Source organism: Microcaecilia unicolor, chromosome 2, assembly GCF_901765095.1.
Source record: "Microcaecilia unicolor chromosome 2, aMicUni1.1, whole genome shotgun sequence".
Taxonomy (NCBI): domain Eukaryota; kingdom Metazoa; phylum Chordata; class Amphibia; order Gymnophiona; family Siphonopidae; genus Microcaecilia; species Microcaecilia unicolor.
This window is the reverse complement of record NC_044032.1, coordinates 118,989,237-119,006,579: the sequence shown is the minus strand read 5'-3', so window position 1 is coordinate 119,006,579 and position 17,343 is coordinate 118,989,237. Positions and strand designations below refer to the sequence as shown.

Sequence of the window (17,343 nt, the reverse complement as noted above, 5' to 3'; positions counted from 1 at the left end):
GGGGAAGCTCCAGGGGATCCTAAATCTGAATCTATAATCCTGTGGTCAAGTGAGGATTTTACAACCCACAACCAGGAGGAATGGAGGACTGGTACTCACTCTCAGAGATAATAAAAACTCCGAAAACAAATCTGTAGCAGTGTTTACTTTACTTTACCAAGGAAATATATTCCGCTCACACCTCGAAAGCATCGAAGCAGATTACATTACAAAGAGAATCAGTGACACTAGGATAACAATTACATAGTATGGTAAAAAAACGTTACATAGGGCACTGATAGTGCACTGGAACAACAACATTGTAAGGAAAAACATAGTGTAGTAAAAACATTGTTATGTAGTACAATGGTGGTACACTGAGGTAGTGGGTGGTTGCACAGTAAGGTCATACATCGTTTACTGAATAGAGACATTTTAAGCAATAGCAGTAGTGTGGCATAGGAATGTAGGGTCCAGTTCTTTTAATTAGGGTCCAGTTCTTTTAAATAGCTTATTTAACTAGTTGTATTTGGGGGTCAATTTATAGGACTGTGAAGATACATGTGTTTTAAACAGCACAGATTTTAAGGCTTTACAAAACCAAGAATAGCAGTTAATGATGAGTATGGGTTAACTTCTCATGAGATCAGCTGAAAATTTTGTGAGAGGAAAAAAGCCTCAGAATGTTCGTAAGCACCCCACTTTTTTCTGATATCGTCACATTCAATCATTGGTATAAAAAACTTCCTATTCAATTTTTGATAAATGAACCTGAGGGGGAACCGACAACAGCAGTTAATGAACCTGCTAGATAGCAAGTTTATAAATTATCTAACTTTCCATTTGTAAATCACTTATTTGGCAGACTGACCTCATGCGATTCATCCTAGAAGCGGATGGAGTCAGAATTCACCATTTTCCAAGATGGTGGTGCTGAGACAGGAGCTACTGGGCCTTGCTACTGGCTTTTGAAGGTATGCCGGGGGGTGGGGGGGGGGGGGGTCTGGAGGGTGCCGCTAGACACCCAAGAAATGGTTTTATACCTGGCAAGGCGAGGAGAGGCAGATCAGGGGGAGGGTTATTCAAAGTTGTCAAATCAGAAGAGGATTGTGAAAAATTACAAGAGGACCTTACAGACTGGGCGTCCAAATGGCAGATGACCGTTTTATGTGCGGAAGTGCAAAGTGATGCATGTGCAGGTCTTTTTCTGCCGTCATCTACTATGTTTACTATGTTTACATGTGGAAAGAGGAACTTGAACTATAGTTATGTGATGTAAGGTCCCATATTAGGAGTCACTGACCAGGAAAGGGATCTAGGTATCATCGTCGATGATACGTTGAAATCTCAGCTTAGTGTGCAGCAGCAGCAGCGGCTAAGAAAGCAAATAGAATGTTAGGTATTATTAGGAAAGGAATGGAAAGCGAATGCTACATACCTGTAGAAGGTATTCTCCGAGGACATCAGGCTGATTGTTCTCACTGATGGGTGACGTCCACGGCAGCCCCTCCAATCGGAATCTTCACTAGCAAAGTCCTTTGCTAGCCCTCGCGCGCCCGCGCGCACCGCGCATGCGCGGCCGTCTTCCCGCCCGAAACCGGCTCGAGCCGGCCAGTCTCATATGTAGCAAAAGAGATACAAGGGAAGACACAACTCCAAGGGGAGGCGGGCGGGTTTGTGAGAACAATCAGCCTGCTGTCCTCGGAGAATACCTCTACAGGTATGTAGCATTCGCTTTCTCCGAGGACAAGCAGGCTGCTTGTTCTCACTGATGGGGTATCCCTAGCCCCCAGGCTCACTCAAAACAACAACCACGGTCAATTGGGCCTCGCAACGGCGAGGACATAACTGAGATTGACCTAAAAAATTACCAACTAACTGAGAGTGTAGCCTGGAACAGAACAAACAGGGCCCTCGGGGGGTGGAGTTGGATCCTAAAGCCCAAACAGGTTCTGAAGAACTGACTGCCCGAACCGACTGTCGCGTCGGGAATCCTGCTGCAGGCAGTAATGAGATGTGAATGTGTGGACAGATGACCACATCGCAGCTTTGCAAATTTCTTCAATGGAGGCTGACTTCAAGTGGGCTACCGACGCAGCCATGGCTCTAACATTATGAGCCGTGACATGACCCTCAAGAGCCAGCCCCGCCTGGGCATAAGTGAAGGAAATGCAATCTGCTAGCCAATTGGATATGGTGCGTTTCCCCACAGCCACTCCCCTCCTATTGGGATCAAAAGAAACAAACAATTGGGCGGACTGTCTGTTGGGCTGTGTCCGCTCCAGATAGAAGGCCAATGCTCTCTTGCAGTCCAATGTGTGCAGCTGACGTTCAGCAGGGCAGAGATGAGGATGGGGAAAGAATGTTGGCAAGACAATTGACTGGTTCAGATGGAACTCCGACACAACCTTTGGCAAGAACTTAGGGTGAGTGCGGAGGACTACTCTGTTATGATGAAATTTTGTGTAAGGGGCCTGGGCTACCAGGGCCTGAAGCTCACTGACTCTACGAGCTGAAGTAACTGCCACCAAAGAAATGACCTTCCAGGTCAAGTACTTCAGATGGCAGGAATTCAGTGGCTCAAAGGGAGGTTTCATCAGCTGGGTGAGAACGACATTGAGATCCCATGACACTGTAGGAGGCTTGACAGGGGGCTTTGACAAAAGCAAACCTCTCAAGAAGCGAACAACTAAAGGCTGTCCTGAGATCGGCTTACCTTCCACACGGTAATGGTATGCACTGATTGCGCTAAGGTGAACCCTTACAGAGTTGGTCTTGAGACCAGACTCAGACAAGTGCAGAAGGTATTCAAGCAGGGTCTGTGTAGGACAAGAGCGAGGATCTAGGGCCTTGCTGTCACACCATACGGCAAACCTCCTCCATAAAAAGAAGTAACTCCTCTTAGTGGACTCTTTCCTGGAAGCAAGCAAGATGCGGGAGACACCCTCTGACAGACCCAAAGAGGCAAAGTCTACGCTCTCAACATCCAGGCCGTGAGAGCCAGGGACCGGAGGCTGGGATGCAGAAGAGCCCCTTCGTCCTGCGTGATGAGGGTCGGAAAACACTCCAATCTCCACGGTTCTTCGGAGGATAACTCCAGAAGAAGAGGGAACCAGATCTGACGCGCCAAAAAGGAGCAATCAGAATCATGGTGCCTCGGTCTTGCTTGAGTTCAACAAAGTCTTCCCCACCAGAGGAATGGGAGGATAAGCATACAGCAGGCCCTCCCCCCAATCCAGGAGGAAGGCATCCGATGCCAGTCTGCCGTGGGCTTGAAGCCTGGAACAGAACTGAGGGACTTTGTGGTTTGCTCGAGATGCGAAGAGATCCACCAAGGGGGTGCCCCACGCTTGGAAGATCTGGCGCACCACTCGGGAGTTGAGCGACCACTCGTGAGGTTGCATAATCCTGCTCAGTCTGTCGGTCAGACTGTTGTTTACGCCTGCCAGATATGTGGCTTGGAGCACCATGCCGTGACGGCGAGCCCAGAGCCACATGCTGACGGCTTCCTGACACAGGGGGCGAGATCCGGGTGCCCCCCTGCTTGTTGACGTAGTACATGGCAACCTGGTTGTCTGTCTGAATTGGATAATTTGGTGGGACAGCCGATCATCTGAAAGCCTTCAGAGCGTTCCAGATCGCTCGCAACTCCAGGAGATTGATCTGTAGATCGCGTTCCTGGAGGGACCAGCTTCCTTGGTGTGAAGCCCATCGACATGAGCTCCCAGCCCAGGAGAGACGCATCCGTGGTCAGCACTTTTTGTGGCTGAGGAATTTGGAAAGGACGTCCCAGAGTCAAATTGGACCAAATCGTCCACCAATACAGGGATTTGAGAAAACTCGTGGACAGGTGGATCACGTCTTCTAGATCCCCAGCAGCCTGAAACCACTGGGAAGCTAGGGTCCATTGAGCAGATCTCATGTGAAGGCGGGCCATGGGAGTCACATGAACTGTGAAGGCCATATGGCCCAGCAATCTCAACATCTGCCGAGCTGTGATCTGCTGGGACGCTCGTACCCGCGAGACGAGGGACAACAAGTTGTTGGCCCTCGCCTCTGGGAGATAGGTGCGAGCCGTCCGAGAATCCAGCAGAGCTCCTATGAATTCGAGTCTCTGCACTGGGAGCAGATGGGACTTTGGATAATTTATCACAAACCCCAGTAGCTCCAGGAGGCGAATAGTCATCTGCATGGACTGCAGGGCTCCTGCCTCGGATGTGTTCTTCACCAGCCAATCGTCGAGATATGGGGAACACGTGCACCCCCAGCCTGCGAAGTGCCGCTGCTACTACAGCCAAGCACTTTGTGAACACCCTGGGCGCAGAGGCGAGCCCAAAGGTAGCACACAGTACTGGAAGTGACGTGTGCCCAGCTGAAATCGCAGATACTGTCTGTGAGCTGGCAGTATCGGGATGTGTGTGTAGGCATCCTTCAAGTCAGAGAGCATAGCCAATCGTTTTCCTGAATCATGGGAAGTAGGGTGCCCAGGGAAAGCATCCTGAACTTTTTCTTTGACCAGATATTTGTTCAGGGCCCTTAGGTCTAGGATGGGACGCATCCCCCCTGTTTTCTTTTCCACAAGGAAGTACCTGGAATAGAATCCCAGCCCTTCTTGCCCGGATGGCACGGGCTCGACCGCATTGGCGCTGAGAAGGGCGGAGAGTTCCTCTGCAAGTACCTGCTTGTGCTGGAAGCTGTAAGACTGAGCTCCCGGTGGACAATTTGGAGGTTTTGAGGCCAAATTGAGGGTGTATCCTGCCGGACTATTTGGAGAACCCACTGATCGGAGGTTATGAGAGGCCACCTTTGGTGAAAAACTTTCAATCTCCCCCCGACCGGCAGGTCCGCCCGGCACTGACACTTGGATGTCGGCTATGCTCTGCTGGAGCCAGTCAAAAGCCCGTCCCTTGCTTTTGCTGGGGAGCCGAGGGGCCTTGCTGAGTCGCACGCTGCTGACGAGAGCGAGCGCGCTGGGGCTTAGCCTGGGCCACAGGCTGTCGAGAAGGAGGATTGTACCTACGCTTGCCAGAAAAGTAGGGACCAGTCTTCCTTCCCCCGAAAAATCTTCTACCTGTGGAGGTAGATGCTGAAGCTGCCGGCGGGAGAACTTGTCGAATGCGGTATCCCGCTGGTGGAGATGCTCTACCACCTGCTCGACCTTCTCTCCAAAAATATTGTCCGCACGGCAAGGCGAGTCCGCAATCCCGCTTGGAGTCTATTCTCCAGGTCGGAGGCACGCAGCCATGAGAGCCTGCGCATCACCACACCTTGAGCAGCGGCCCTGGACGCAACATCAAAGGTGTCATACACCCCTCTGGCCAGGAATTTTCTGCACGCCTTCAGCTGCCTGACCACCTCCTGAAAAGGCTTGGCTTGCTCAGGGGGGAGCGCATCAACCAAGCCCCGCCAACTGCTACACCATGTTCCGCATGGTATGCTCGTGTAGAGCTTGGTAAGACTGGATTTTGGCCACGAGCATAGAAGAATGGTAGGCCTTCCTCCCAAAGGAGTCTAAGGTTCTAGAGTCCTTTGCCCGGGGGGCGCCGAAGCATGCTCCCTAGAACTCTTAGCCTTCTTTAGGGCCAGATCCACAACTCCAGAGTCATGAGGCAACTGGGTGCGTATCAGCTCTGGGTCCCCATGGATCCGGTACTGGGACTCGATCTTCTTGGGAATGTGGGGATTACTTAGTGGCTTGGTCCAGTTCGCAAGCAATGTCTTTTTTTTTAGGACATGGTGCAAGGGAACAGTGGACGCTTCCTTAGGTGGAGAAGGATAGTCCAGGAGCTCAAACATTTCAGCCCTGGGCTCGTCCTCCACAACCACCGGGAAGGGGATGGCCGTAGACATCTCCCGGACAAAGGAAGCGAAAGACAGACTCTCAGGAGGAGAAAGCTGTCTTTCAGGAGAGGGAGTGGGATTCGGAAGGAAGACCCTCAGACCTCCTCGTCAGAGAAATATCTGGGGTCTTCTTCCTCTTCCCACGAGGCCTCACCCTCGGTGTCAGACACAAGTTCACAGACCTGTGTCTGCAACCGTCCCGACTCGACCCGTGGAGCCACGTCCACGATGGGGGCGTCGAGAGGTAGACTCCCTCGCCCGCATCGGCGAAGCTCCCTCCGCCGACGTAGTCGGGGGAGCCCTCCTGGGAGGTGGCCGCAGTCGGCACCGCACAGCACGCGGTACCGACGTCGGGGACCTCACCCCCGGGCGATGGGCCAGCCGGCGCCCGCGCTCGACGGTACCCGGGAGGCGCAAGCAACCGCCGGTACCGGAGGGGGTAGGGCGCAACAGCTCTCCCAGGATCTCTGGGAGAACGGCCCGAGGCTCTCGTTCAGAGGCGGCTGCAGAGAAAGGCAGAGAGGTCGATGCAGGCGTCGACGTCAGAACCTGTTCCGGGCGTGGAGGCGTTCCGGGCTGTCCAGAGTGGAGCGCATCGACACCTCCTGAACAGAGGGTGAGCGGTCCTCTCGGTGCCGATGCCTCTGGGTGCCGACTCCCTCGGCGACCCAGAGCTCTCGGTGCCGACGCGGGAGGAGACCGGTGTTGATGCTTCCTCGGGGCCGAGGCCGAAGGAGGTCGATCTCGGGGGGGCTGTACCGCAAGGAGCCCTCAGGGTAGGGGGAGACCCACCCGAAGGCTCACCGCCACCAGCAGGGGAATGGACAGCCCTCACCTGCACTCCAGACGATGCACCACCGTCCGACGACATCAGCAGACGAGGTCCCGGTACCACCGACGTCGATGCAGTCGCCCGATGCCTCAGCGCCGATGCAGAGACTCGATGCCTCGATGCACCCGATACACTAGCAGCCGAGGAAGAAGGTCTGGACGCTGACGACGTCGATGCACTCGATGCCCCCCGGTGCCGATGCCGACGAAGAGCCCGAGAACAAAACGTTCCACTGGGCCAATCTCGCTACCTGAGTCCGCCTTTGTAACAGGGAACACAGACTACAGTTCTGAGGACGGTGCTCGGCCCCCAGACACTGAAGACACGACGAGTGCCTATCAGTGAGCGAGATTACCCGGGCGCACTGGGTGCACTTCTTGAAGCCGCTGGAAGGCTTCGATGTCATGGGCGGAAAAATCACGCCGGCGAAATCAAAATCCGAATGACGAAAGTGGAGCACTAAAACTTTAAGGGAGAAAAATCTCGACCGAGGCCGAAAAGAGGCCTACCACCGACGACGAAAGAAAACTTACCGGGGCAAAATCTGAAAATACGGGAAGGGGCAAACGAAACCCGAGAGGGCTTCCGGAGCACTTCCCAAACAGTTTTTAAAGATTTTCCGAAGAAAAAACACGTCAAAAAAGGACGCGCGAGGTCGACTTTCCGGGGCTCGACACGGCGAAAACACTACCGTACCGAGTGCGGACGAAAGAAGACTGGCCGGCTCGAGCCGGTTTCGGGCGGGGAAGACGGCCGCGCATGCGCGGTGCGCGCGGGCGCGCGAGGGCTAGCAAAGGACTTTGCTAGTGAAGATTCCGATTGGAGGGGCTGCCGTGGACGTCACCCATCAGTGAGAACAAGCAGCCTGCTTGTCCTCGGAGAAAAACAAAAATGAGGATGTTATAATGCCTTTGTGTTGCTCCATGGTGCAACTGCATCTCAAATACTGTGTGCAATTCTGGTCCCCACACCTCAAAAAAAGATATAGAGGCATATTTTCAAAGCACTTAGCCTTCCAAAGTTCCATAGAAACCTATGGAACTTTGGAAGGCTAAGTGCTTTGAAAATATGGATAATAGTGACATTAGAAAAGGTACAGAGAAGGGCGACGAAAATGATAAAGGGGATGGGACGACATCCCTATGAGGAAAGGTTAAAGTGGCTATTGCTCTTCAGCTTGGAGAAAAGATGGCTAAGGGGAGATACGATATAGGTCTATAAAATAATGAGTGGAGTGGAATGGGTAGATGTGAATCACTTGTTTACTCTTTCCGAAAATATAAGGACAAGGGCATGCAATGAAGCTACAAAATAGTAAATTTAAAACGAATCAGAGAAAATATTTCTTCACTCAACATGTGAATAAACTCTGGAATTCTTTGCCAAAGAATGTAGTAAAAGCAGTTAGCTTAGTGGAGTTTAAAAAAAGGTTTGGATAGCTTCCTAAAAGAAAAGTCCATAAGCCATTATTAAGATGGACTTGGGGAAAACCTACTGCTTATGATAAGCAGCATAAAATGTATTGTAATGATTTGGGATCTAGCCAGGTACTTGTAACCTGGATTGGCCACTGTTTGAAACAGGATACCTGGCTTGATGGACCTTTGGTTCTGTCCCAGTATGGCAACACTTATGTTCTTATGAGGGGCCAGAAGACTACCAGTTCATTTTCTTTTTATGTCAGGTGTGTTGACGTTTTTTTTGTTTGTTTGTTTTGCGGGGGGTGGGGTCGGATTGGTTTGGTTTGGGGGTAAGAGGAGGATCCAATAGACTACCAGTGAAAAGGGGCCTTGACCTTGTGACTTCAATTTTCCTACACATTGATTGCTTTACCTTGGCAATAATTTTTGCAGAAAGCTCATGTTAGAAGCCATGTGGAAAGTTCTGCATTGACCCTTTAGTTAGCACTTAATGAGAAGTCTGACATTTATAAGGTATGCAAGCTTTTGATCTACATAGGTCAACAGCTGGCACCCTTACCTATAATGGGTAGCACCAGTACCTATAATCTTATACATTAAAGCTTTCAAAGGAAAATACTAGGTCCACAAAGATTTTACTCTACACCCATCACCTCAAACCTCCCCTTTTAAAGACAATAAAAGGAAAGTGACAATAACTCCAATGTAGTAGAACAGCTGCGATATGGCAGAATCAGAGAATGAAAGACAGGAAAACAGGGACAAAACACAAATGAAATATTTTGAAACATGAAACTGTTATTTTAAAATCCACTGAATAATTTTGTTACCAATGTAGAGCCACACACCAGATACTGCTCTCATATGAATACCTTTACTGTAGAATGGAAGTCTGATATCTTCTTAACTTGCCTTCCACTATCACAGTTCCAAATCTGAATGAACTGATTAAGGATCATTATATTTCAATTCTCTATGTCCTATATAGCCCTAATAAAAGAATTTTGATACAAGGTACAAACAAGCTGTAAGCGATACATTTTTACCAAACTACTTAAATTGGAAGCTACTTACCTGTAGCAGGTGTTCTCTGAGGACAGCAAACGAAGTATTCTCACATGTGGGTGATGTCATCTGACGGAACCCAGTGCGGATGCAGCCTAGCGCATATAGCTTATGAAAGTTCTGATAGTGCCTCATTGCGCATGCTCAGGTGCATTCTCACCTGATGTGCAAGTGCACGTGCCCCAGTAAAATGACATATCTGAAGGAATACACTCCTTGGGGAGATGGGAGGGTGTGTAAGCCTCAGAGAACATCTGCTACAGGTAAGTGACATTGCTTTCTCCGAGGACAAGCAGGCCAAAAGTATTCTCACATGTGGGACTCCTTAGCTACCAGGCTCACTGAAAACAACTCTAGGATAATAGGGACTCGACATACCGAGGACTGAAAGTCAATTAACTAGACTATACACAAATTGGTTAGGAAGGTGCAGCCTGGGATAAATAAAAATTGAGCCTAAGAGGGTGGAGTTGGATTCTAGATTCCAAACAATCCTGTAGTACTGTCTGACCAAATGGCTGTCACATCAGGTATCTTGCTTAAGGCAGTAGTGAGATGGGAATTTGTGGACTGAAGACCACGTTAAAGCTTTGCAAATCTCCTTGATGGAGGCTGATCGCAAATGACTACCAAAGTAGCCATGCTCTGATATTATGTTCCGTGACATAACCTCCAAGAGTCAGCCCAGCCTGGACATAAGCAGGAAATGCAACCTGCTAGCTAATTGGATATTGTGCCTCTAATGATGGCTACCCTAATCTTGTTCGGAGCAAAAGAGACAAAAAGCTAAATGGACCATTTGTGGGTCTTAGTCTGCTCCAGATTGAAGGCCAAGGCCTGCTTGCAGTCTAAGGTATGCAATGCACTTTCACCAGGATGGGCATGAGGCCTTGTAAAAAAATTTTTTTTAAATGTTGGTAGGACAACTGACTGGTTAAGATGGAAGTCTGACATCACCTTAGGAAGGAACTTGGGATGCATACAAAGACTACTCTGTTGTGATGAAACTTTGTATACAGTGGATTAACTGCTAGGGCCTGAAGCTGGTTGACTCTGCGTGCTAAAGAGACCACCACCAAAAATACAGGTCATATACTTCAGATGAAAGGGAAACTAACAGCTCAAAGACTGATGGGATGATGATCCCATGACGCAGTAGGATGTTTGATTGGGGGGGGGGGGGGGGGGGGGGGGGCCTTTGTCAACATTTAACCTCACATGAATCAAATAACTAGAGGCTGTTCCGAGATGGACTTACCTCCTACATAGAGAGGTAAGCACCAATTGCACCAGTGCCTCCTGGGCTGACAATGTCCCCTGGATGAGAAGTCTATCCACACGAGCTCCCCATCCGAGGTTGGATGCATTCGTTGTCAACAACTTCTGAGGCAATGGAACTTGAAAAGTTAGTGCTTTGGGCAAGTTCGGCCAAATTGTTCACCTCAGCCAGACTGAAACAACTCTGGTGTGATATGGATGACATTCGCCAGGCTCCCTGTGGCCTGGGAGCACTGGGAAGCTAGAGTCCATTGAGTGCCTCTCAAATGGAGACAAATCATGGGAATGACATGTACCATGGAGGCCACGTGGCTTAACAATCTTAATATCTGTTGAGCTATGACCTGCTTGCAAATTTGTGATGCAAATGCTACTAAGGCATCTGCTCTTGCCTGGGGCAGAAAAGCCAGAGCTTGCTCCATATTGAGCCGGGTTTCTATGAGAAGATAGGGTAGCTGATGAGAAACCCAAGTAGCTCCAGTGCTCAAATGTTCTTAGCATGGTCTCTTGCTTCCCCCTCCTGCGATGTGCTTGTGACTAATGAAGTATCCCGGTAGGGGAAAATGTACACTCCAAGCCTGCACAGCAATACTGCAACCACCGCTAGACACTTGGGGAAGTGAGGCCAAAAGGAAGAACGCAATACTGGTAGGAATGCTTCCTTACTCAAAACTTGAGAGACGTGGAGGGGCATAATCGAACGGAAACGCCTATCTCCATGGGATTTATCTCCGAGAACGGGTCCGTGAAGGGGCAGGCCGAACCGTATTTTCGAAAAAATAGACGTTTTTGAGCTAGGCGTTTGTTTTTTTTAGCGATAATGGAAACTAAAAACGCCCAGCTCAAAAATGTCCTAATCCGAGCCATTTGGTTGTGGGAGGGGCCACAATTCGTAGTACACTGCCCCCCTGATATGCCAGGACACCAACTGGGCACTCTAGGTCAGTGCGGTGGACTTTAGAAAAAGCTCTCACATGCATAGCTCCCTTACCACGGGTGCTGAGCTACCAACCCCCTCCCCCAAAACCCACTACCCACAAATGTACAACACTACCATAGCTCATAGGGGTGAAGGGGGCACCTACATGTGGGTACAGTGGGTTTTGGAGGTCTCCCATTTACCAGCACAAGTGTTGCAGGTGGGGGGGGGGATGGGCCTGGCTAAAGTGCACTGCGGTACCCACTAAAAGTGCTCCAGGGACCTGCATACACGCAGGCCTCTAGGACTTGTTGCTGCTGTATAACATTGGCACACCAGTTGACACCTGAAGACTAATCTCTCCAAAAAAGTCCTTTATTGGAATAACCGCGTTTACTCACAGTTAATTGCAGATCAGAGGTTGTGCCCCACTGGCAACGAGTCTCCCTGGTACTGAGATTAGCAGTAGGTTAGAGCTGGCAGAATGCTGTACAATGCCCTCTTTCAGCCACATTCAAGGTAAGAACTAAGTTCTCTAACGTGGCTAACACAGGAAAGGGAACTAAAACTGGCTTACAAAAATGGCCACTACCGCAAGGACTACAACAGGAAACACAACAGGGCACACTCTGACCCAGTAGGCAGGGGGAAAAGCACCATGGGAGAAGAGCCTACCAACTACCAACATCGTGAGACTGTAACACAAGCTAATGAAATCACGGAGCCCAATACCCTACACCCACCACAATACAATGCTGATGTGACCCTGTACTGCACCCGAGAGCCACATCTGACCCAGGGAAAGGCTGTGACAGGATCAAACACATTCTGCTGTCATGGAGGTGGGTACGGCATTTGAGGCTGGCATACAGGCTGGAAAAAAAGTTTTTAAAGTGGGGGTTTTTTTTGGTGGGAGGGGGTTAGTGACCACTGGGGGAGTCCGGGGAGGTCATCCCCGATTCCCTCCAGTGGTCATCTGGGCAGTTCGGGCACTTTTTTGGGACTTGTTCGTGAGAAAAAAGGGTCCAAAAAAAGTGACCCAAAATCGCGGTCAAAACGCCTTTTTTTTTCGATTATCAGCTAAAGATGCCCATCTACTACTACTACTAAATATTTCTAAAGCGCTACTAGGGTTACGCAGCGCTGTACAATTTAACATAAAAGGACAGTCCCTGCTCAAAGAGCTTACAATCTAAAAGACAAGTGAACAGTCAGTCCAATAGGGGCAGTCTGGATTTCCTGAAAGGTAAGAGTTAGGTGCCGAAAGCAGCATTGAAGAGGTGGGCTTTAAGCAAAGACTTGAAGATGGGCAGGGAGGGGGCTTGGCGTAAGGGCTCAGGAAGGTTGTTCCAGGCATACGGTGAGGCGAGGCAGAATGAGCGGAGCCTGGAGTTGGCGGTGGTGGAGAAGGATACTGAGAGGAGGGATTTGTCCTGTGAACGGAGGTTTCGGGCGGGAACGTAAGGGGAGATGAGGGTAGAGAGGTAGTGAGGGGCAGCAGACTGAGTGCATTTGTAGGTAAGAAGGAGAAGCTTGAACTGAATGCGGTATCTGATTGGAAGCCAGCTGATAACCACGCCCTAGTCCCGCCTCCACCACGCCTCCGACACGCCCCCATCAACTTTATTCGTTACCGCGACGGAGTGCAGTTGGAAACGCCCAAAATCGGCTTTCGATTATACCGATTTGGGCGCCTTTGCGAGAAAAACGCCCATCTCCCGATTTGGGTCGAAATATAGGCGTTTTTCTTTTTCGATTATAAGCAGGATACCGTCCTATGTGGATACAGACATCCTTCAAAGCTAGAGAACACAGCCAATCTTTCTCTTGAATCAGGGGAAAGGAGGGTGTCCAGGGAAACCATCTTGAACTTTCCCCTGACCGGGAATTTTTTCAAGGCCCTTAGGGCTAGGATGGGATGGAAACCACCGATGAATGGTCCAAGTGAGACTCTCCAGAGAACTCTGGCTGGCATAGGGAATCTGCACCTTTGTGTGTACAGAAGAACTGCATCCATTCTCTGAAGGATGTCGATGAACGGTTCTATAAGCAAATTACGAGGAAACCTCACCCGATGACCAAGCTTGCTCCACATGGGTCGATGTTGACATCAATGCTCAGTAAGTCGCTGGAATCAAAGAGCACTCTACTACTACTACTTAACATTTCTAGAGCGCTACTAGGGTTACGCAGCGCTGTACAATTTAACAAAGAGAGACAGTCCCTGCTCAAAGAGCTTACAATCTAATAGACAAGTGAACGGTCGGTCCGATAGGGGCAGTCAAATTGGGGCAGTCTGGATTCACTGAACAGTAAGGGTTCTTTAGATTGTAAGCTCTCTTGAGCAGGGACTGTCCTTCCCCATGTTTTAACTTGTACAGCGCTGCGTAACCCTAATAGCGCTATAGAAATGCTAAGTAGTAGTAGTAGTAGGTGCCGAACGCAGCATTGAAGAGGTGGGCTTTAAGCAAAGACTTGAAGACGGGCAGGGAGGGGGTTTGGCGTAAGGGCTCAGGAAGGTTGTATACTTAAAAGAAAGACCCGACACGGGCCGTGTTTCGACACACGAGTCTACTTCAGGGGTCATACAGTGAGATCCAAAACAACGTACAGGACAGCAACCCTGCTCTTCTCTGGGGTTTTAGGCCTTACCCAAGTTGTTTGTGTAGTCAAAGCAAACAGACAAGCTTCTTGCAACGACTTTTGCGATTTTTTGCTACTACAGTCGTTGCCATAATAAAGGTAGAGGTACAGGTAGAGCACAGGTCTAAGGATGTTAAGAACATAAAAATAGACATGATGAGTCAGACAAATGGTCCATCTAGCCCAGTATCCAGTTTCCAACAGTGGCCAAGCCACGTCACAAGTACCTGGCAGAAACCCAAATAGTGGCAACATTCCATGCTACTAATCCTAGGACAAGCAGTATCTTCTCCATGTCTCCCTAACTGGGATAATATTTAACCATCTCTCTGACCTCATATGCACCGTTCTTTATTATGCCGTACTTTAAGGGGCTCATTTTCAAAGCACTTAGCCTTACAAAGTTCCATAGTAACCTATGGAACTTTGTAAGGCTAAGTGCTTTGAAAATACTATGTAATACATAGTATTTTCAAAGCACTTAGCCTTACATTTGAATATCTAGCATGTTCATTTGAATATTTTTTACTACTGTAATTGTCTATTGCTCATGTTTGATTTATTCTTACTGTACACCGCCTTGAGTGAATTCCTTCATAAAGGTGGTAAATAAATCCTAATAAATAAATAATACTATGAGGCTTATTTTCAAAGCACTTAGCCTCCCAAAGTTCCATAGAAACCTATGGAACTTAGCCTCCCAAAGTGCTTTGAAAATATGCCTCAATGTCTGTCTGCAGACTATAGAATTTTCCTCAAGGAACTTGTCCAAACTTTTTTTAAACCCAGATACACTAACCACTATTACTACGTCATATGGCAAAGACTTCCAGAGCTTAACTATTTATTGAGTGAAAAAAAAAGATTTCCTCTTATTTGTTTTAAAAGTATTGCCATGTAACTTCCTTGAGTGTCCCCTAGTCTTTGTACTTTTTGGGTCCATCAAGCCCAGCATCCTATTTCCAACAGTGGCCAATTCAGGTCCAAGCACCAGGCAAGATCCCAAAACAGTACAATATATCCTTTGCTGCCCATTCTAGAAATGAGCAGCAGATCTTCTCCAAGTCCATCCTAATAATGGCCTATGGACCTTTCCTTTAGGAAGCCATCCAAACCCTTTTTAAACCTTACTAAGATAACTGCATTACCACATTCTCTGGAAACGAATTCCAGAGTTTAATATTTTCTCTGGTTTGTTTTAAATTCACTACTTTGTAGCTTCATTGCGTGCCTCCTAGTCCTAGTATTTCTGGAAAGAGTAAACAAGTCATTCATGTCAAGTACTAAGCATGATGTAAATAGGAGCAACAAACACAGTTCGAAATGTCTATATGCGAATGCCAGGAGCCTAAGAAATAAGATGGGAGAGTTAGAACATATTGCACTAAATGAAAAATTAGATATAATAGGCATCTCTGAGACCTGGTGGAAGGAGGCTAACCAGTGGGACACTGTCATACCGGGGGACAAATTATATCATAGTGATAGGGTGGATCGAATTGGTGGAGGGGTAGACTGTATATTAATGACAGCCTTGAATCAAATAGATTGAAAATCCTGCAGGAAACAAAACACTTCTTGGAATCACTGTGGATTGAAATTCCATGTGTAAAGGGGAAAAGGATAATGATAGCAGTGTACTACCGCCCTCCTGGCCAGGATGAATAGACGGATGCAGAAATGTTAAAGGAAATTAGGGACGCAAACAAACTGGGCAACACAATAATAATGGGTGATTTCAATTACCCTGATATTGACTGGGTAAATGTAACATCGGGACACGCTAGGGAGGTAAAATTCCTTGATGAAATCAAGGACAGCTTTACGGAGCAGCTGGTACAGGAACCAACGAGAGAAGGAAAAATTCTAGACCTAGTCCTTAGTGGAGCGCATGATCTGGTGCGGGAGGTAATGGTGCTGGGGCCGCTTGATAACAGTGATCATAATATGATCGGATTTGATATTAGCTTTGAAGTAAGTATACATAGGAAATCAAATACGTTAGTGTTTAACTTTAAAAAAGGAGACTATGATAAAATGAGAAGAATGGTGAAAAGAAAACTTAGAGGAGCAACTGCGAGGGTGAAAAATTTACATCAGGCATGGATGCTGTTCAAAAACACCATCCTGGAAGCCCAGGCCAAATATATTCCACGTGTTAAAAAAGGAGGACAGAAGACCAAATGACAGCTGGTGTGGTTAAATAGTGGGGTGAAGAAAGCTATTAGAGCTAAAAGAAAATCCTTCAGAAAATGGAAGAAGGAACCGACTGAAAATAATAATAAACGGCATAAGGAATGTCAAGTCAAATGCAAAGCACTGATAAGGAAAGTTAAGAGGGACTTCGAAAAAAAAAAAGATTGCATTGGAGGCAAAAACACATAGTAAAAATTTTTTTAGGTATATTAAAAGCAGGAAGCCGGCAAAAGAATCGGTTGGACTGCTAGATGACCAAGGAGTAAAAGGGGCGATCAGGGAAGACAAAGCCATAGCGGAGAGATTAAATGAATTCTTTGCTTCGGTCTTCACCGAGGAAAATTTGGGTGGGATACCGATGCCGGAAATGGTATTCGAAGCTGACGAGTCGGAGAAACTTAATGAATTCTCTGTAAACCTGGAGGATGCAATGGGGCAGTTCTACAAACTGAAGAGTAGCAAATCTCCTGGACTGGATGGTATTCATCCCAGAGTACTGATAGAACTGAAAAATGAGCTTGCACAGCTAATGTTAGAAATATGTAATTTATCCTTAAAATCGAGCATGGTACCGGAAGATTGGAGGGTGGCCAATGTAACGCCGATTTTTTAAAAAGGTTCCAGAAGAGATCCTGGAAATTATAGACCGGTGAGTCTGACGTCGGTGCCGGGCAAAATGGTAGAGGCTATTATTAAGAACAAAGTTACAGAGCATATTCAAAAGCATGGATTAATGAGACAAAGTCAACATGGATTTAGTGAAGGGAAATCTTGCCTCACCAATCTACTACATTTCTTTGAAGGGGTGAACATGTGGATAAAGGGGAGCCGATTGATATTGTGTATCTGAATTTTCAGAAGGCGTTTGACAAAGTACCTCATGAAAGACTCCAGAGGAAATTGGAGAGTCATGGGATAGGAGGTAGTGTTCTATTGTGGATTAAAAACTGGTTAAAAGATAGAAAACAAAAAGTAGGGTTAAATGGTCAGTATTCTCAATGGAGAAGGGTAGTTAGTGGGGTTCCCCAGGGCTCTGTGCTGGGACTGCTGCTTTTTAACATATTTATAAATGACCTAGAGATGGGAGTAACTAGTGAGGCAATTAAATTTGCTGATGACTCAAAGTTATTCAAAGTAGTTAAATCGCGGGAGGATTGTGAAGAATTACA

The 17,343-nt window shown here is 47.9% G+C and overlaps 1 protein-coding gene across 1 annotated transcript in view; it reads right to left on the bottom strand.

Annotated features, from left to right (window-relative positions):
- Positions 1 to 17,343, bottom strand: part of LOC115462277 (WD repeat-containing protein 41-like) — a 181,717-nt gene that overhangs the window by 71,927 nt on the left and 92,447 nt on the right. Inside the window, exon 5 of the mRNA XM_030192289.1 lies at positions 8,946 to 9,008. Coding sequence (XP_030048149.1) covers positions 8,946 to 9,008 — 63 coding nt within the window. The remainder of the gene's footprint in view (positions 1 to 8,945; positions 9,009 to 17,343) is intronic.